A 21,593-nucleotide genomic window follows, 5' to 3' on the forward strand; every position below is an offset into this window, starting at 1 on the left:
ATGGTTTTTAAATGTAAAAAATCAATGGTAATATTTACATTTTCACATTTTTGTTCAGCCTTGAATCCAAGCAGCATTTGCTCTGGAAGCCATGTCCTTGTGTGACTGCTTTCTTTAATGTTCTTTATATCGTAATTAGGAAACTCTGATTGCCTGTTTTTACTGCAATACACTAAGCAATATGGACTGATCATCATGATACCATCTCATGCTAATGTTTTGGGAATGTTTGCTCTGAGCCAGGAAGATTTGCTGCTGTTTGCTTCATAAATATGCATATTAGAAATAGATATTTAGATCTATCGTTCTGAAATCAAAATAATACCCAGAGCTTTTAGAAAGTAGACTTGATTAGAGTAAGATAAGAAGCCTGATACTTTGCTTATATCTGTATTGTGAGCTGCAACAAGCCAATAGTAGCTTAAGTGACAAAAAAACCCAAAACATGAAAACCGTTCATCTCAACTTTTTGATCTTCAGTCGTCATAGTAACTTCCATGTTATTTGAAATTTCGGGCCTATTTGTTGCATTTAATTTTCCAGGATCTAGAATGAAACCTGGGTTCACCTTAAAACTTCTTATTGTGTTACTTTATTTAGGTTAATCTTCTTCAGCATTTTTTTTTTTTCCCCCTGCAGGCACATTTTCGTTTCTGCATCTTGTCGACATGCCCCTCATAAACCTCCGGGCGTGTGATATTTTGAGCTTATAAAGTTTAAGAATCAGGATGACATCGTTCACCGCTGGCAGTAAGATGTGGCTTTGCTAATTTGACTTGTCACAATTCAAGACGCATTTATTCACATTCAGACGATGCAGGGCTGACAAGTCAGTGCATCAACGTCACATTAAACGCTGGAGAGACTGAATGTGAACCAATCACATCCACATAAACAGGCCATTAATGTGGTCAAAGAATTGTTCCTGAACTGTCCAGTGCTGTAGGTCGATCCTGATAGAAAAGCATGGATATGAAAAAAGTTTGATATTTTATTCTCTCTGGTTCTAAACATGTTACTTTAAATTACATATCTATCCTTCCTAAGTCAATTACAGACCACCAGAGAACCATTCTTCTAATTACTACTCCTTTAATTACATCTGTAAATTAAAATCTATATATTTTGATTAACGTCAACAATTTCCTTGTTGGTTTGCCTGTGTCCTAGAAGAATACATCCATCAATGCTCATCTGCTCCGACACAAAAGCACCACCACTAATTAGTTTTAAACAATCATCAATTTAAGGTAATAATTATTCCTACAGAGTTCAATTTTGGCTGTGTGTGTGTGTGTGTGTGTGTGTGTGTGTGTGTGTGTGTGTGTGTGTTGTTATGTGGACTGAGTGGCTTCTGCCTTAAATACGGAGCGATAGGAGTCAGGGATTACCAGATAATTAGTGTAAAAGTGTCTTGGGATTAATTAATTCTGATCATTTGCATATACTCTAATAGTCTTGCTTAGATAATTGCCATCACTGTGTCACTGTTCTGATACCGAGGATCGGTGAAGTTTCTGTACTTAACCACAAGCCGATATGTCAACCTTCTGCACGCTGTTGTTGGCCTACCGGCTTTATTGAGATACAGCATCCATGTTAAAGCACCTGAATATCAATATGAATGCATAATTCAGAACCTGTTCATCCCAGACTTGCTTCAGGTCTCAAATACAGCATTTAAAGGGGTGAAAGTAGAACACAGTGATCCCACTCATGCGCTTATAATAAGCACAGCTTGTTATAATCCAGAAAACATCGAGGGAAGATAACAGGTTTATTTTTTAAATTATAGATAGTAGATAGATTTAAAAGCCACAGTGGAAAGTCCCTAAATTAATAATGACACGAAAAGCATCACAATGTCTTTTTATATCACAGTGGTTCTTTTTAAATGAAAGTATCTCCATTGGCTGGATTAATTTATCCTGCAGTTTCCATTTGCAAAGTCTAATCTGCCCAGTTTCACTACAAACTGTGACTACAATGAATTTTTGATATCATTTTCAGCAGATGTATTATTTTATTCTTCACCTCCTCATTCAAAGGAGCATGAAATAATCAAAAATCGTGATAGAACTGACTGAAGAGAAAGAATTCCCAAATATGCATAATTGAAAAGAAGAGCATTTTAGCTGCTTAGAAGTTTTTCTGCCGCTATTTTCAATTAATTACATACAAAATCAGTGAAGCAGATGAGGCATCAACTGTGCTTCGGGAGACTCAGTATGTAAAACAGGACTCAAGAATTTTCTGAAACACATGATTTAATTAAAGAAATGTAGAATTAACTGATAATTGGGTCAAAATGTCATGCTGGTGCATGCATTCATGCTATTTAAAAGTCTGCTTATATCGATTACTACCGCCCACTCACTGTTTGTTGATTCCAAATGACTGAAGTCCGCTCATTAAAATGTCAGTGATAATTGATGCTCATCTGTGTAGCCGAGCATGCCTCAATATTTAGAGCTAATTTAGCTGTACCCCGCAGAGTGAGGAGGCCTCGGTGGGAACACAACTTGGCAGCGGGCAGGACTTCTTTTTCACAACCTCTTTTCTCTACATAATTATATGAATTAAATTAATTGGGAATGCACATTTGCATATCTAGGTTATTTCTCTTATGGGGAAAACGGTCTTCGGAGACTAAGAAACAATTATTATCCCGCCAGACAGTAAGACACCTCCTTGTTCTCCTCCTCATCTGCCTTTTCCCATCAGTGCTGTTGTCCTGAAAGGATTTGGAGTACAGAGGTACTCCAGTGGGAAGATGTGATAACACCACATGGCAATGTGTGCAGGAGTCACATCCATGAAGGAATTTAATGGATTTTGCAGCCACTTTTGCCGCACATAATCACTTGTTGGCATTAGAAAAAAAATCTTTTGCCCCAGCACAGAAGGGGTTAAAAGTTCTGAAGGAAATTCGATCGTGCTTGTAATCTGATACTGACTGGTAAATGGTATGGGGGAATCTAATTTTCTGCTCTTGCCCAAGTGTTTTTCACTGCTGCATTATGATAACAAGCTATAGCTATAACAAATAAAATAACCTGATGTAATGCTACTCTTAACTGGAAGCTATGAAATCTTTTCTGGAGGCCTAATATGTGTCAATCAAGGGCAGGAACAACGTCTCACCTGTATTAAGATGAGTGGGTGCACATTTCCCCAATTCATCCCACTCCCATTTAAATACGGTAATGTTGTCCGAACTGGTGATCACAATTTCTAAGAGCCTACTTATTCTAATATCATTTCCCTGATCAATAATTTTGTCATTTGTTAACAAGAATTACAAATTGCTCAAAAAAATGATAATTTCCCAGAGGCAAAAGTAACATTTGAAGAAAGTCTAGATTTGTCTGAAGTTAGTTAGGACATAAACTAGACGATAATCAGAAAATAACATAGTTTTTATAACAGATAAAACATAAAATTATATTTCAATTTTTTTATTTGTGACCAACTGATTAAACGAGAATCAAAAAGATTCAAATCAAGCACAAAAAGCACGAGTTTACAATAATATAATACCCAAGAAAAACAGAAATTATTCATATTTTGTTGTTGTTCGGTTCACTTAAGAGAGTCGCTAAACTTTCACAGAGATTTCCTCATGACTACAAAGGTTTGAAACAAACGTTAATGTGCAATCCTCCCGACTTCGTTAGCTCTGTTGATCAGCTCTGTAAATCTTTTTTGTAAATATTTTCCAACATGGAACAAAAACTGATATTTCTCAAAGCAGAATTTCTTCCTATCAGCATCCACAAAATTTTCAGATTTGTAATTAATGATTTTTCAACTCACTTTTACTCTGACTCTCTGCCTTTTGTAGCAGTGGGCCTGTGAGTGAATCAGTTCTGTTCTATGACATGGGAACAAATAATGTTCTCCAGGATTTTTCTAAATGAGGCAGTCAAATAGAGTTCATGGGCAGGGTCACAGACACCCACCCACAGCCGAAGGCACTTTTGCAAGACAAAATATATTTTTTTATATTTATATATATGAACCTTATGGCTTCCATGTAAAGTAACCAATCAACGGTGAAACTGTTTCTGCATCTCAGAAACCAGCAATGTAATAAAGGGAAGAAGCATGTGACTTCTTTATTCATCCCATTGAACGAAACCCTTCTGCGGATGGAGTCAGATTTGCTCAGCTGTTGATCCATATTGTTTGCATCCCCACTGTGTTGTTTTTTTTTTACCGCTCTACTGCTTTCATTTAACATCATTTCAGCCCAGCATCCTCATCTAAGGTCAAGCTGCTCTTCCTCATAGCCATCAGCCATGTTTGATATTCCATCCTTTAAGCTGCATTGAAGAAGAGGACACTCATAAACGTTAGCATGTGTGATTATCGCTGTGTCACAGACAGCGAGACATGCGGAAGGGAGGGGGAAGCTTCATGAGCTACGTTTGTTCCCTAATCTGGAAGCTGCGTTTTTCAGAAGTTAAAACAACAACATCAACAACAAAAAGCCACGTTTTGTGCTTTAGGATTTTCTCCCTGCTGTTCATCTTGTCCTTAAAAACAAAGCAAAAAAAAAATCACACTGAAACATGTTTTCATATATTTCTTAAATGCTTTGCATTTTTTGAATTGGGGAAACCGACTTTTGATTCATAAACTCAACAAAGATGTTCTTTTATAGAAGAAAGTTGAACCACTATGCCATCTCCTGGCACAACTTTGTCAATCGTGTTGTCATTGTAAAGTAAGGATATGCTGCCCCCTCTTGCAAAGGAATATAAAGTGCATACTTGCAAAGAATTTCTTTTGCCTTGATCTTTTATCATTTAATTGTCAGATATTACAGTAGAACTCATCAATGACGTCACTTCTGAGCTCCTGCAGGTTTAGACACGGTCTCACTGCACTCAAATGTCACGTAGGGCTCCAGGGCGACAGGCTTGCTTGACTCATTTTCACGCAGACATTCCGAGATCAAATGGACGGAGCTCAAGATGGTCATCAGGACCATGAGGAAACCTACAGACAGCAGAGAACACGGAAGACTTTTACAACCGATAGACACAGTTCATTCGTACATCTGCACTGGAGTAACACCATACCACAATAGACTGTGTTTGCAGGAAGGTCACTGACACTGTAGTTCCTGGTGAACATTGAACCCAGGCCCAGAATGAGAATGGCATAAACACTGAATGTAGAACGCAGGTATTTGCTCAACAGGAAGCTCTGCAGGACGAACCTGAGGGAATCAAAATTGAACAACCTTCAGAATAAAATTAATACTATATAATAAAACAAACTTGACGTTTCTTTGGATCTGTGGTTCTCACCAGATCAGTGTGGACAAACAGACTATGGTGAGGACGGCGGTGCCGGCCAGTGCGTCCAGCATGCCGGCTTTGTACTTGAGCAGGATACCAAAACCCACCGTTGCATGCAGGAGAGACCACCATGCAAATGCCGCCAAGCCGTTCTGGGTCTGCCACAAATGACAAAGGATACGCGTTCATGTGGAGAAACATTCTCACAACCAATCGTAGTACTGATTATGAGTGATGGGGTCACCTCACCAGGTAACGCGTCCATGGGATCACACCAGGGCTGATGATACTTAATGCGGTTTTGTACTTGATGAGGTTGGAGTAGGATATGTACAGCATGTAGAAGCTGAGGACCGGAATCAACCACCAGGATAGAACGGCTCCAAGAATATCGCTGTGGAAAGCAACAGCGGCTTCGATTGGTCGCATGCACAAGCAATTACTCAGGATTTCTCAGCATCGACATGACTTACTGTCTGTCCCACAGGATCATGCTGCACATTCGTGTGACATTAATCAAGGTCCATGTGTGATAAAAAATTGGAGGGTGGATTTCTGGGTTGCACGACTCGGGGCCGAGGACATTTCTAAAGGTGGAGCAATGACAAGCTGTGATACAACATTATCATTAGAAGCTGAAAAAATGTTTTCTGAGACCTGTGGTGTTACACAAATAAACCAGACGGAAAACTCAAGGATTGAAATGTTCCATTCAGCCAAACATAAAGGCTTTTATTATTTAAAACTACCTTTTAAGGAGGCTGATCACTGCACTGAGGAGCCATGCCACAGACCAGAAGTCAATCATAATCCAGAAATTTTGGGCCCACCAATCCATCGTCATCTCAAAGGGAAAAGTCTCAGACACATTTCTGGTAGAGGTTTGGAACAGAACTGCATGAACGCAAAAGAACAAAAAGACAATGTGGACTGTGACGCATTATAGGTGGGATGATCACGCATTTATAATCAGTATGTGCACATTGTCAGAGTTTGCCTTCAAGGCTTTGTGCCAGGAAGGTCTTTGTAACACCTGCTCGGCAATATGAAAAGGTTCATTTTAAAGTCAGTGGGTTTTTTCTTAAACTTCCCAGGCCGCTATTGTGCCGGAACTAAAAACCAAACTGTCACAGAACTGAAAAAAAAAAAAAGATTCAAAAGCTTCTCTTGAGATATAAATCCCATTCTGAGCGTACAACCACCTTTCCTACCATTCCCTGTACCCTGTACATGACTTTGTAGAGGTGATACTATAATATCCTGCAATGTTGGTTGTTGGTGTGTGTTTTGTTGTGGCATAGTTAGTGTTATTGCTTTCCTACCAGGTGAACAGGTTACAAAAATGGTCTTAAATAAGCATTGGGATAAAGGTCTACCCGTCACAAGCACAGAGGAAAACAGACATGCCTTAAAATCTGAACTCCTTCTGCACCATTAAATATTCTCTACCGAATGAGTCGAAAAATCACCATCCTGATTGGTGCATTGAAGTGTGTGACACCACCGTTTACTTGCTACATTTAACTTTATGAAACAAATCCAAACTCTGCCTATAATCTTTAATATTCTGACACGGTTATATTAACAAAGCATTCAGTAAATGTGAAAAGCTCACCATTGGGCACGAAGCAATCCTTCGCCAAAATAAAGAAAAAGCCTACGATCACCTGAGTGATGACAGCCAGGAAGATACTCCCAGCGTGCACCACTATATGACAACGATTCCTCGCTCCGGGGGGAGACATCAGGACCCTCACGACTGCGACTGACAGCACGGATGACCGTGAGACACTGCAAGTACAATTTAATCTAGACTTTGGATAGCTGTTTGCAATGTGAAAGTTTATAGGATCGCTTAGATTAGACCTGCAATCACTGTGAATGTGATAATGCAGGTGTGTGCGTGTGTGTGTGTGTGTGTGTGTGTGTGTGTGTGTGTGTGTGTGTGTGTGTGTGTGTGTATGTGAGAGAGAGAGAGAGAGAGAGAAGTTCATGTGATGCAGTCAGCAGCACACAGAGATCACAGAGATAAGACTGCGATAAAATCAGCAGGCAACTCGATGATGCAACTAGATGATCAAAATAAAAGCTATTAAAAGTATAAAAGAGATTTTCAAATATGGTTGGCTGCTTTACTTTGTTTCAAAATATAGCACACTAAAAACCTAACCTTTTCCATTTAATCTTCATAGTGCTGATTTATAATTTATGATATATAAGGGATATATTTCTATAATTTATTTATTAATATGTTCAACTGAATTTCATTGGGCTTAACTGTTGTAATTTTTGGTTTAACAATAATCTATTGTATTTTTAATATCTCAATGCACAAAAACGTTTTCTAGTTCATAAATGTTTAAACTACTCCGACGTACATCTTTTTTTAAATGTAAAAATGAATATTTTTCTCCTGGCGACAGCACTTTAACTTGCATTTTTAAACGTACATTTTTTTGTAGTTTTTTTTTTTTTAACATTTACTTTGAAATTGACTTGGTTAACTTGGTTAAACCCAAGTTAACTTAGATTGTAAAGTTACAAATAACAGAAAGAAATACAAATACAAATTAAAAAAAGACAGATTTATTCAAGACATTCATACATTTAAGTTCAAAACATGAACTTAAATGTAATGGAACAATTCAAAAAAAATTTTAACAATTGAAAAAGATACATTGTACAAAGAAAAGACAGGAGGCAAATAATATAAGTGCTGTATATCATTACATCAATAAACATTGTTTACTGCCCGTGTGTTACCTGTTTATTACTCAAACTGTGCACAACAGACAAAACCTGATCAATGAGCTCATCAGCCTACTAACAAAAGGCTGGATTGAAAGAGAGCACCCGCTGAATGTTTCTGTGTTCATAGAAAGAGTTTCCCCTGTGTCAGTGATATTTCCACCGGTGACATGCTGACTTCGCTGTCATTGTAAAGGGGTTGTTTGTGATACTTCCATGTGACCATGGCAATGCGTGCCACAAACATGAGAGCAGAAGTACCCAGGATTAAAGCTGAAAGACGAAGAGGAGATTTATTTCAAAATGAACACTGGAGGAAGAAAACATATTTTGGAAAGATATGTGGAATGTACCTTCAAAAATGTAAATGGAGCTTTCAGGAGAGTCTGAATTATTCAGTGCGCCTGTCAACCACAGGATTACCACCGGGTAGATGGTCACGATGTAACGCACATGTTTATCGAGGTACAGATTCTCCAACAGAAACCTGGGAACAAAGCAGACAAAGAAGACGTGAATAGGAGAGAAAAGGAATAGGAGCAGCGGTGGGTCAAGAAGGAGCGGGGAGTCTGACTCACCAGGCTAAGAGCATCAGCAGGAGCAGCAGCAGCGACAGCTGGGCACAGTCGTATTGAGATGCACCGGTCTGATACTGCATGTAGATGGTCAGGTTCAGCAGAGCGGCGAGGGTGCCCCAGGTTGCAGATACTGCTACTCCATTTTGCACCTGATGCAATGAAATGAAAAAGAAAAAAACACGTAAAACTAAAACACGTAAGCCTAACCCTATCCACATGAAGCCATTCATAGACAGAACGCAGACGCTGTCATGGAATGAGCTGAATGAATGGATGATACAGGTTCAGCCACCCACAATATTTCCACTATCAGCTATTGAGCCCTAAAGGATTTGTCAGATTTTCTTTGTGCTTTTAGGTCCCGCGATCCTATCTCACCACTTCTTCTAAGTATAAGGCGAAGAAGGCCAGGAAACCAATCTTATGGTTTTATCTGTGTCTTAACCTCAACTCAGAGGAGTGGGCATGTGGACGGCACCAGAGGCTACTTTCTTTTTACCTTATAATAAATCAGAAATGTGCAACACGACTGGTAAATAGGATCCCCCTTACTGACTGATAGATGCAGAGAGTAGTTAGTGCGCTTTTTATCACTGTAAATGCAGCCTCATGTAGAAGTCAGCTCCAGGCAGTGAATGTGTGATCACTGCCCTTCTTTCTAAATAGTTACCCCCAGAATTATTTCATTTTCAATGATGAAATCATGTAGATTCCATTTTCCAGACATTTAAATTCAAATGCAGGAGGGAAAGGAAGGATTTTTGACTAACGTTTTGGAGGAACTCATAAGTCCACAGCACATAATGCTTTTGGACTTTTTTTTTTTGGGATAAAATTCAATGTAAAGGGAAAAACAAATTAAATCACTTGAGTGAAAGAGTTCAAATGTTTCCCTCTGGAGCCACGCAAAGTTTAATATAAGTTTTCCACACATGCAGTTTTTTCTTCCTCAGACTTTCATACATACGATTCTGTTCCCCTTTAACATTTGCATTGAGACATTTTACATTATGTTTAACATTTTGCGCTTTCCTATAAAATTAACATTAATCACTCAATAAAGGAAAAGGCAACCGTTCATTTCCACAGGTCACAGTGGTAATTTTATGGGAAGTATTGTTAACCTTGCAAACAAGGCACTAACAGCAAGCAAATGAAAAGCAGAAACTTTAAAATGTTAAAGGCTAAAATGTGTCCTGATGAACTGAAATATGAACAGTGTGGGTGTAACGGTCTGACAACTGTCAATAAAATGACCTTTTAGACTTCATCCTGATCATGAATTTCTGCATTTCTGCATATGTGGAGCCCTTTGGGCCAAAGAGTAACTTTTTAATGCTGAATTTATGAATTCCTTACTGGTTCTATGAGCTGACATGTCTTTGAAACTTCATTTTGAGATTAAAAAAACAAATATGTGCATATATATACTGTATTTAATTCAAAAAGCATAGAAACTGTTTCTATTACCAAAAGCCTGATGAGCCACAGGTCTATCCTATGATATTTGTTCAACCAAGCACCGTAGATCTTCAGTCCTTGGCAGGAGAAAAATAGAATCATATAATCCGTGAGCGTCATAAGAGCTGAGGTTATCAGCCCTGGCAGCAACAACCTACACACACCCAGAGAAGCAGACATTTCAACTGTTAGGAGTGACAGCAAAGAAAAAAACAACAACGGCTGTTTATCATGCTTGCAGAAAAAAAAATAGACTGTGTTTGTTCCACCATCCGGAACTCACATACTTACTCTCTGTCAAACAGGAACAACCATGTGGTGTTCAAGCAAACATTGATGATAATAAAGATGTGAAATCCATAGGGCAGCACTGATGGCGTGGTGTACATCCAGTTGTAAGTGCTCCTGTCGAGAGAAAGGATAATATTGTCAGATCTGAGAGTGTAAATGTGCCACAGCAAACACTTTGTGCCCTTGGGGAAATAATCATCATAAAGTCAAAGCAATCGGCAGCATGGAATGAGAAAATGACGGCACACAGGTAGAATAAATTGGTGCTGGATGAGGTGGAGTGATTAGATTTGATGCAATAACGCAAGAAGAGAAGATAAAAGAATAAAAACTAGACTAACTTATGTCACCCCATGCGACTAGGAAGCATTGTGATCTGTTATTAATCATGTATGGGAATAACACAAATGCTGCAAAAGCCAACCTTCTGCAGAGTCCCACCACAAGGTATATAAACATAGTTAAAATCCATAAATAGATGAAATCCCAGACAAACAGGGCCCACTGAGCAGGGGTTATCGGAGTCGTATACTTGAGCGTTGCTTCATCTATGCTCTGTTTGAAAACACCTACATGGAGACAAACACGGTCGGTCACATATTCCACAACATCATTTCTGAACCGATTTCATTCTCCTGGAACTATTCACCTGATTTAGACCCAAACCCTGACAGAGTGTTGAACGACAGCGCCGCTAAAAAGGTGACAAATCCGATGAGCGTGAGCAGCACGCGGGCGGTGCTGTCGGTGGGCATGATGATGATCTGTGGGTAAAAGTCCACAAGAATACAGCTTCCCCTTAAGAGCAGGTACCCGGTAAATAAAAAAAATAATAATTAGGATATAAAAGGTATATAAAAGCTTTCTTCACCCAGTCTGTCTGGTTTTGCTGCAGCTTTGTTGGTCTGCTAATCAGAATTACGGAAGTATCACAACCTGTGTTGGCATGATAGGCTCTATATTATGTCATCATTTTTTACAGTCCTACACTTAGCATCTCTTATCTTTGCCCGCCATAAACAAGCTCCAATTTAGTTGTTAAAACCAGGGTAAAGAGTAAAGACCAGGGTGTAAACATGGATTTCACGACCAGGAACAGAAACCAGCGGGATGGCCTTGATGGGCTTCAATCAGAACTTCACCTACTTTTCTGAGATCCCATCTGAGATAAATGATTGTGTTTGAGGCTGAAGAATTCACTTCAAATGCTGTAGTGGCTTCAGCATGAAATGAAAATAAGAGTGATGAAGAAAGGACATGAACTAACCCTGGAAGCCATTACTATAATTTGCAACTTTAATTTATTTATACCTGTCACAAATCGATTTGAATATTTTTTAAAATCTAGTTTCGCATTAAAGTGGGCCACTTTACTATTGACTTACACTTTTCTGTATTTTAAGCGGCTAACCTGGTGCAGTCCTGCGCGTCCTGCGTGTGCGTCCGTCCTCCACACAGCGGCACCAGCGCATGGAGATGCAGCGCATGTTGGCGCTGTGAGCGTGTCTGCTGCTTCACGGTGCTTTGAATGACATGGAAACGCTGCACGAAAGGAAACTTTCATGCAGGACCTGCCGTTGCTTAGATACACAGCGGTGGACACGTTGATGCACTTTTGAAGTACTGGTGCTTTAATTTAGATGATCTTTTATGTGTATTTAATTAATGTAAAGCTGGAGATACGATTTTATTGATTGAGGAAATTCACAAGCTACACAACAGGATTTAAAGAAACGCTACAAACACATTGACATATTATTGTTGCAAAACATTCATAAATAAGTATTTGTGTAGTATTATACAAATAGTATTTACCTATTTATACATGATTGTGTTGATACTTTTACACAGTCTAAGAGAAACCTGAAGTTTTACCTTTACTTTCTGGTCCACAAAGCACAGTTATACCACTAGTCATACGACACAAACGTTATAGGGGTATTATAACAGCTATGTATTCACTCTGTGTTGTCCGTGAATATAAAGTAAAGTCTAAAGCTCTTCTTCTTGAGGCTGATGCTGCCAGTAATGATTATTACTGACATTACAGGAATAAAACGTGTTTTTATTTCTCATGGAATCCTGCATTCCGTACAGATAGACTCTTTTTAAGTCGACTGAATGGCTGCCCTGACCCCTTCTGGTGGCAAGAGGACGAGGCCCGATTCGGCGGCTTCTTGTCACATAATGAACAAAATCATATCCAATTACACGGCCGCCATCTTTGATCGCCTGGATGTGTGCTTGATGGGTATTATAAAAGATCACCGTCACTCTGAGAGTAGATAAGTCGCATTAGGTTCTGTGTTGCATCCAAACGCTTCATCTGCAACATTTTTTTTAATGGTGTTGATGAGAAAAAGCAGTTATTTTGAAGTGGCAGGGATCTAGAATAACAAAACGTTTTTTTAAAAAAAAGATCTTAAATTTAAATACTCTGGCATGTTGGCAGCACCTCTGGCATAATTTCTGTGCAGACTAGATTGGACAATTGGGACGTAACTATTTAGTAATTAGGGACCATGACTAACAAGCTATGCGTACTCGGAGTATTTATCTCCTCTCAGCCCAGGCTACGTGACTTTCACGCTGTATTTGAGAAAGACATTTGTGGATCCCTCTAGAACCAAGTGGCCTCCTAATGTCATAATTAAATTGCCGTGACCAATAGTGCTGGCTGTGCCAACTAGATTAAAAATGAGGATGGCAAAGGACAATAAAGGTGAGAGTGGGGGACATTAGCCTTTAAATGCAATCAGAGCTGATACTGAGTCCCAGAAGTGTAATTCAGATATTATTAAGGCAGTGTTATATCTGTTCAGACAGCAGAATTCAGCATCTAACAATGGTATGAATATTAATTTCACTTGATGAAACCTTTCCTGGTGCCTGGAATGTTCTCGCTCAAGCGTTTTGCTGAACAAAAATAGCAAGATACACCACAAAAGTAGAGGTTTGTGGAGAAATTAAAAATAAATGACCTATTTGACCAGCAGCAGAGACTGTATTTTCAGTTTAGACGGAGGTTTCGTGGGGGATCACATCCAATCTCACTGCCTTGTATCCCATCCTCGCCTCAGACGAGACATCGCAAGAGATAAATCTCCACACATGACACCACTTTGGTGTGGAAGAGGCTGTCAAAATAATATTTTCATTCCACCAAAGGACCCTGGTAACCACTGCTGTCAACCGCTGCGCTGCATTATCACAACACAGCATTATTTTAGAACTGAACATTTACACCAAATGGACTGCGAAGGTTTTCTCAGTGCCGCTGCTTTCTTGTCTTGGACCTGCCTTCCTGTCAAACTGTGGTGTCTGCTGGTCTAGCGCGGGGGGGCGGGGGGTATGAGGTGTAGACCACAGGACCCTTCAGACAAACCAAGTGATTGAATAAATCAGGTCGTGGACATTTGGCCTAAAGCCACATCTACTCAAATATAAAGGTCTCCTACTTGAACAGAGTTGTAACGAAATAACAGAACATTTCATGAGAGCGAGTGTGAAAAAAAGGGATGAGAGAGTGAAGCAGAAGGTTTTTGAAGGTAAATTAAAATGATTGTCATCCATCCATCCATCCATCCATCCATCCATCCATCTTCTACCGCTTATCCGTAGTCGGGTCACGGGGGCAGCAGCTTCAACAGGGAGTCCCAAAACGTCCCATTTCCCGGCCACATCCACCATCCACAGATTTTCATCTGGCATTTTAAGAGTCACTTGAGAAATGGTAAATCACAGGGAAAAATGTGCTGAATCCAAACAAGGTATAAATCTCTCCTGTTTTTTTTCTTTCTTAGTATTTCCTGTGATCTTTTTTTCTAATCGCGTTAGCTGTGTAGCTTTTGTACTCCGGCTTGTGGTCCAGCCTCTCAATCAACAGTTTTCTTTTTTAATTAAAAGTCTGATTTGACTTCTCTTGTGACTGAATTATAAACGATCAGCCAGTATATGCAACCAGCAAGAATATATTACTTTATTTTTGGGGTCTGTAGCTGAAGTAATTTAGAATCTTAACACAGCACTGCCTATCATCTCACATCATCCTGGCACCAAATGGGGGAATATCATTCAAAAGGATGGTTTTCATCACTTGAATAGATTTTAACAGGCTTCCTAAGGAACGTTGTGTTGCTAGCTCAGGGTGATCCATCACCTTACTAACACTCCGTCTGTTAGCTTTTCCTTTAATTCATTGCCTCTCTGGATTTGGTCGCGGATTCTATTGTTCATGTTCACAACGGTATCCCGGGTGATTTTAAAATTCCATTACTGTATGCACCTCTGCTGTTAGTTCTTACATGTGTCCGATTTTAAACCCCCATTGCATCAAAAGTCCTGTTCATCTTTTTGTGAAAAACACAAATCAGACTGATTTGACAGATCAGACAGATCAGACAGACAGAAAATGTTAAAAGGAGGAATTTTAAATGTTTGAATGCAGCAGATGAACTGGAAGACTCACAAATATTGCAAGGACACGCAGAGGCAGCAAAGATATGTCAAACGTCAAGAGAATTAAGACTAGCTGTGCCTTCCCATCGCTGGGTTGTCTGCTGTGTGACATGATTAATTAGACTATTATGAAAAGATGTATCTTATTACGGTAACATACTGTAACCGTGGTTACTTGGTGGTGGATATGGAGTTATGATCCCTCCCTGATATCCCAGCCAGCTTTCCTCAGCAAACATTCGACGGCAGGTATGCCGGCAGCGGCGTGTCTATCATTCATCAGCTTTCTTTCTTTTCCATCCCACATGATTTACTTCTACCTCCCCCATGCTTTCATCTCTGAATCCAGTCGTTCTTACAGCCTTAACCCCCCCCCCCCCAGCAGCTCAGCACACAGGGCTTAGTGGCATTGTTAGACTGGATATTGCTTCATTTCTCGAAAGGTTTGTCGAATGATTTTGGACTAAAAAACTTTTTTTTTTTACACATGACATGTTGGAAATAGCAATTGCCTAATATTGTATTTCTCTTTTAGGTTATTGTGTAATAATAATATGCCATACAAGAAATACAGTGTACTCTGTAGAATTAGTAGTAGAATTAACACACTGTATTTCTTCACGTTTCCCAGCATCCATTGTTACATCCACCAGAAAGTGAAGGCATTTATTTCCTATGGTTCCAGTGAAAAGGAATAATAGCAATGTGAAAAATATAGATTGATAATGCTCACCCATTCTGTATCATGTGGTCACAGTGCATTGTGTTCTTTTGAAGCCATTCAGTGAAGGGTGCAATAGTCCAAAATCTATAATTTATTTAGCAGGATTGAAAATAATTGAGCGTGGCTGGCAGTGAAAATAGATTAACACGTTCTCATTTTTATATAAAATCAACAATTAAATTCTTTTTCACCTGAAATTTCATGCTTGCGTGGTTTGAAACCTGCACTTGCATTGAAATTGTAATGACTGAAGTTTCTTTTTCCCCATGCATATGTGTGTGTGTGTGTGTGTGTGTGTGTGTGTGTGTGTGTGTGTGTGTGTGTGTGTGTGTGTGTGTGTGTGTGTGTGTGTGTGTGTGTGTGTGTGTGTGTGTGTGTGTGTGTGTGTGTGTGTGTGTGTGTGTGTGTGTGTGTGTGTGTGTGTGTGGCGGAGACAACTGGAGAGCAGAGATATGTCATGATGAATGCGACACAGGCTGACTCTTCTCCAAGGTGACAGTCTTTAGTCCAAATGAGAGGAGGCCTTCTGACACCTGTCACTTCAGCCGGGCTGCAGAGAAAGGTCCAGAGAAAGGGAAAGTCAGAGAAGAAGAAAGGAGTAGGGGAGCGAGAGGGCAAAGAGGAGGGAAATAAAGGCAGAGGCGGTGCAGTGAAGCAAAGATAATGCAGTTAAGGGTTGGTTCTCTCAACGTCTTCTACCTGTCAGCTAACAGTTAGAGCAGGGATTGCTCCTGCCTGTCTCTACCAAAAGGGACATGGCAGCTACAGAATGACAACACGGTGGCAGGGAGCAACAACACGATGTGATCATAACAATAGAAGCGGCTTCTTTCCCAGAGTGGGGAAGGTTCGCTCGCGGAAAAGCTTGGATATTAATCAAAGTCTGAAGGAATAAAGCGTTGTGTGTCAAAGTTGCTCCTCGAGTCCTTTCCATAGCTGGTGGGTCAACGCAGTAATTTTTTTTACAGTATGGAGTTCATTTGCAGTTGTGTGTCCTGTCACGATGGTTCGTGGTGGCTGGGGTGATCACTTTCACTCGGCTCTCTTCTCCAGAATTATAGACATAAGATTTAATGGAAAATCTAATTATTATTTTACTTTTTGTACCCTTTTCTTTTGCTTTAGTGTTCAAAAAAACACTTTATAAATAGTGAAACAGATAAAATGGCTCCGTTCAAAGGTAAGACTGTGTGACTACAGTGTGTACAGATCTGTCCATTTAGCTGGTTCTGAGTTGAAACTGTTCCCTTAATCCACAAATCTTCTTCCATCCAGCCATGAAGCTGACAATCTGACACGTTAATGTTCTTACTTGTATCGTTCAATATTAATGCCGTGAATTTCTTTTGTGATGTTTAGGGAAGTGTGAAAAACACAAGTCCCTTAGAGAGACGCTGGAGGGAAGGACGTGAGCAATAAAAAGTGTGTTCGCTGCCTTTCGTGTTCTTGAAAATGGAGAGACATATTTTAACCACGATGGGGGAAACAGAGTTGCTCTCGGTGTACAAAGCCCCCCCCGGTTCACGTTTACATCCAGACGTTAACATTGTTTTTCTTCATCACTCGTGAGTTATTTAACAATGAAGTGCATTTGAATGAAGTCAGTCCACAGAGGACTGTGATACGATTAGTTCATCCTTCTGTAACGTGTCCCTCAGCCCTTTTAAAATTAAGCAATGATGCACACACACAAACACACACACACACACGCTTAACAAATCGATGAGTCCACATAAAAGGACATGAGCAGAACTGTTTTCTCTGAACCAAGCAGCCTATCAGCGTATAGAAGGAAAACATGCATCCACGCACGGATGAGAAGTTCATGTATGTGCTGCGAGATTAGCAGCTTGGATCGTGACTTTTGAACACCAACAAAAAGCCATCTGGATCCATTATATCTGAAACGCAGAAAGACATCGCTCATGATGACAACCTGGATGGATTTTCAGGTGAACTATTAACAACAGTATGTCCACACTCCATTTACATAAAAAATGCACACACACACACACACACACACACACACACACACACACACACACACACACACACACTGCAGGGTTGACATCAAATACTGATGTTTACACATCACTTCATTGCCCAGAATTAATTTTGCTTCAAGACAAAGAGACCCTGAATTAAATCCGTCTGAAAAGAGATAGAGTCTTCAAGGGAACATCAAAGGTTCGCAGACGTCCCTCCGGGCCGTTTCATGAGCATCGATTGGAAAATGCTGGGTGGGAATGTGCTTGGTCTTCTTTCCAGTGAAAGTGATTTTGGTCAGCCACTCCTGGTGGATGAGATCTGCTAATCTCTCAATGCTGTAATTGTGATGGGGAAGGTGAGCGACAAGCAAAGCAAAAGGCAGGAGGGTGAAGCTGGAACATGCAGGTGACATCTGCTGCATGTTGCTCAATAAGATACCACAGGTTTTGTTTTGATTGACATGATGCAACTTAGATTCTTTTTTCAAATTTTTTTTAATTATGCATCCAATGTGACACACACACACACACACACACACACACACACACACACACACACACACACACACACACTACCATTAAAAAGCTGCTTGATATTTCATTCCCGAAGCATGTCACCATCACGAAGCGGCGTCAGCAGAATTTTTAATGATGTGGAATTTTAAATAATTCAGATTAATGGTGCCCGTGCTTCATTTGACAGCGTCAGATGTTTGATTTATCAAATATATAGAGGATCAGTTACAAATTTAAATGAACGTGTTTACAGAGGCAAAGCATGTACACCACACTATAAAATGTTAATGCTGGCATTAACTTTTAGAGATGCATTAAAAAAGCAGGCGACTTAGTGCAAAAGCTCCTTCTCGGAATTATTTGAGAGATCACTGATAGGACTGACGAAACCCTCTGGTGATTTAAAGTTAATTATGACAACAAAGTAAACTAACAGCTATTTTGCACTCTCTGTGTCATCTGTCATATGTTTGCAACTCCCTCCTTTGGTATGAATTATTGATAAATAGCTGGCTGTTGCATGGTGAGCCAAAGAGGAGAGTAAAACATGGACTGGATGTAATGAAACTCACCCTCTTTTGTGGTTGCTGACATTTAATCTGATGTGGAAAATATGTACCGACAACCACTTTTCTTTCACAGTTGGATTATGTGTTATATCCTTTTCAGTTATTTCAATAAACATTCATGTATTTTCAGCCTTGTTGATTTGCATCGCTGACAATCCTTGGGGATCGTATTTATCTCGAATGTACTTCTCACTTTGATGTGCAGGCTTGTGTCGTGGGTGTACTTTACACACACATGTTACTGTGACGCACACGAGATCACACATTCCTCCCGAGGGACTCGCTGCACCAGCACACACTCCTTTAAAGACGCCACACACCAAAAAACAAACAAACAAACAAACAAGAAAACCCAACAACAACATGGATTTGAATAGAAATACCCTGAAAGATGCTCTGCAGGAGCATGAATGCCATGTTTGAGCCGGATAGCCGTGTTTGTTGTTGTTTGTTTGAGGAAGAGATTTACAGCCTTCAGCTTTTCCCAAAAGAACCAGAAATCGTTCCACTCAAATCAGCTGAGATTAAATCCCGACTATAAATTCAAAGGAGAGATAAAATGTGCTAATTTGGTCAGAATTAGCCCAGTTTGCTGTGAGTAGTCACCTCGGTTTGTTCATGACGCTCCACTGGAAATACAGTTCATCGTAGTCAATTTCAGTTAGAGTCTGTCCACATCTTATTCCTCTGCTTTTATTATTTTTCTCCATCTGCTTTTGTCTCCAGGTTGCATGTTGTGTCACAGCAGAATATTGATTTCACTGACACTTTAAAGGAATGCTTTTATTGACCCACCGCCACGCAGAAATAAATTGTTGATTGCTATTTGATGAAAATGCTCCAGGCTGCAGTGAATCCCACCGGGTAATGTCTCCGTAAAGATCTTTTCTTGTGTATCCAAATTTGAGTGGTGTATTTCATTCTAAAGCCCGGTCATCCAAAGTCCAGCCTAACCCTCACCAGTGGCCCACAGCCGGTTTAAACTTTACTACTGGTTCTAGGCCTGAACCATTAAACTAAATGCAACCTCACAGGATGCCTCACAGCAGAAGCTTGCTTGGTTTGCTGGTTCTTGCTCTGCTCCAGCAGAACAACCTCCAGACATTCATCAGCATCACTGCTAGACAGATGGAGACAGAGAGTGATGCGAGGAGTCTGTGTGCAGAGTGATAAACAACTCTCTGTTTTTCATATGTGTGTGTGACTGAGTACAAAACAAGCGCTCACAAAATGACACTCCTACACCAAAACACAAATGTCGCAGTGCTCTATAATAAGTGTTCTTTTGGATTCCATTCTGACACAGCATCTATATTTGTATAGATATTGTAAATACATATTTCACTATTTAGCATTGGCATTTTGAGTTAAATTTTGTTGGAAGTAACCCAAAATTCACATTTGTCCTGCAACCATTTGCCAAATCTTAATTAATGAAAGACAAATTAAATGTACCTGCTTGTCCTCACTATACAGGCTACAGTGTTAGCCTTTATACAAACAGCCACAAAACTTCTTTCCAGTGATATTTCTTCATAATTTTATAGTATTTCTTTATAATTACTACCACAAATGATAGTTTTATGTTCAGCAGCTACTATATCTTGCAGGATTGTGCTTGAGTGGACCCTGGAGCCTCGGACTAATCCAGAGACCGAGGCTCCATGTCGGACTTTCCCTTCCTCCGTTCATCTGAAGCACCGTTCCATGCACTCGGTGATGCCTCTGCAGCCCACAGACGGGGCGATGCAGGAGGATACTACAGTGTGTGGGACATTACCATCCAAGTGACGTCCTGCATGATCAGTCCCGACTTTTTACCTTCTTGACGTAAACGCGTAATTTTTTTTTTTAGGAGACATTCAGAGGATTACGCGCCAGGCGGCTCTCGGACGGACACTCTACTGTGTTGACAAGGTAGGAGACAAAATGCGCAAATTGTTTTGTCGTTTAATTCATTCTGCGGAGAGAATTTGGTTGCACTTGTCACCCCTTTTAACAAACACACGTCTTTGATCAAAACGTGTTTCCTTTACCACTTTTCTCCCTCTTGATTGTCCAGTCCTGAACGTCACGTTTGTCACACTGTGCCTGACGGACTGCATTGTTTTATAGAGAACCAGGCACTTAAAAAGAATTAGATGTAGACAAAGTTGTTGGAGTGTATTTTACCCGCTGTGGCACGTTCTCAACTGTCACTCACATGCCTTGGATAAAGGAAAATCCTTCTATACCCGTGCGCATTTACGGAACAACCGCGTCTACAATTGCGTAATTTGTATGAGGATAACTTCCTTTGTCAAGGGATCATGATTCCCCGACACTGACAGCAAAAGAACAGCACTGAGGACTTGCGGGATGAGGTTGTACCAGCAGAACATGTGCCATCCTATCACTTTTGGCTCTGAGGTGTTTAATATGACAGCTTCTTGTATGCGCTCTTCTTATTACTGCTCTCCTCGTTCTTACCCGTTCTCCTCTCGGTGTTGTATGTGGTCTGAGCAGACATCACCGAACGATCCGGGTCATTAAAACACCAACACGAGTAGTACTCTGCTCATCAAACGAGCAGCATCATGTCTGCAAATTACTCTCCAACATAACTCCAGCTGCGCATTGAATGGATCGCTTGTTAGACTTTAACTCGTTGGTGTGAGAGAAAAGACTTGTGATAATTATTACTGGTGTAGATGAAAATTATATACGGTAGTATTAGAATACACTAATTATAATTACTGGTGTGTGAGAAGAGGGCGCTGGGGTCAGAGAAGTGCAATTGTTCTTCCGACTCAAGAAAAGGGCATGCAGGGATCGAGGCTATGGGGGAATTGAGACATATTTAATGACTTAGCCTTTTCTTATCTCAATTTCTAGTCTATTCCAAATGAAAGACACTGCAAGGAAGGGATCCCCCCCCCCCCCATTTGCATTTGCTTATCTCAAACGAGCGG

The 21,593-nt window shown here is 40.1% G+C and overlaps 1 protein-coding gene across 1 annotated transcript; it reads right to left on the reverse strand.

Annotated features, from left to right (window-relative positions):
• Positions 1–4,799: 4,799 nt before the first annotated feature.
• Positions 4,800–5,892, reverse strand: LOC137614065 (uncharacterized). The gene is made up of 5 exons (XM_068343564.1): positions 5,783–5,892; positions 5,559–5,703; positions 5,319–5,467; positions 5,088–5,227; positions 4,800–5,004 (listed from the first exon to the last, which is right to left on the reverse strand). Exons 1-5 carry the CDS (start codon positions 5,809–5,811, stop codon positions 4,850–4,852), a joined length of 618 nt encoding a protein of 205 aa, XP_068199665.1. The 5' UTR covers positions 5,812–5,892; the 3' UTR covers positions 4,800–4,849.
• Between the last annotated feature and the right edge of the window lie 15,701 nt (positions 5,893–21,593).

Source organism: Antennarius striatus, chromosome 20 (assembly GCF_040054535.1).
Source record: "Antennarius striatus isolate MH-2024 chromosome 20, ASM4005453v1, whole genome shotgun sequence".
Taxonomy (NCBI): Eukaryota; Metazoa; Chordata; class Actinopteri; order Lophiiformes; family Antennariidae; genus Antennarius; species Antennarius striatus.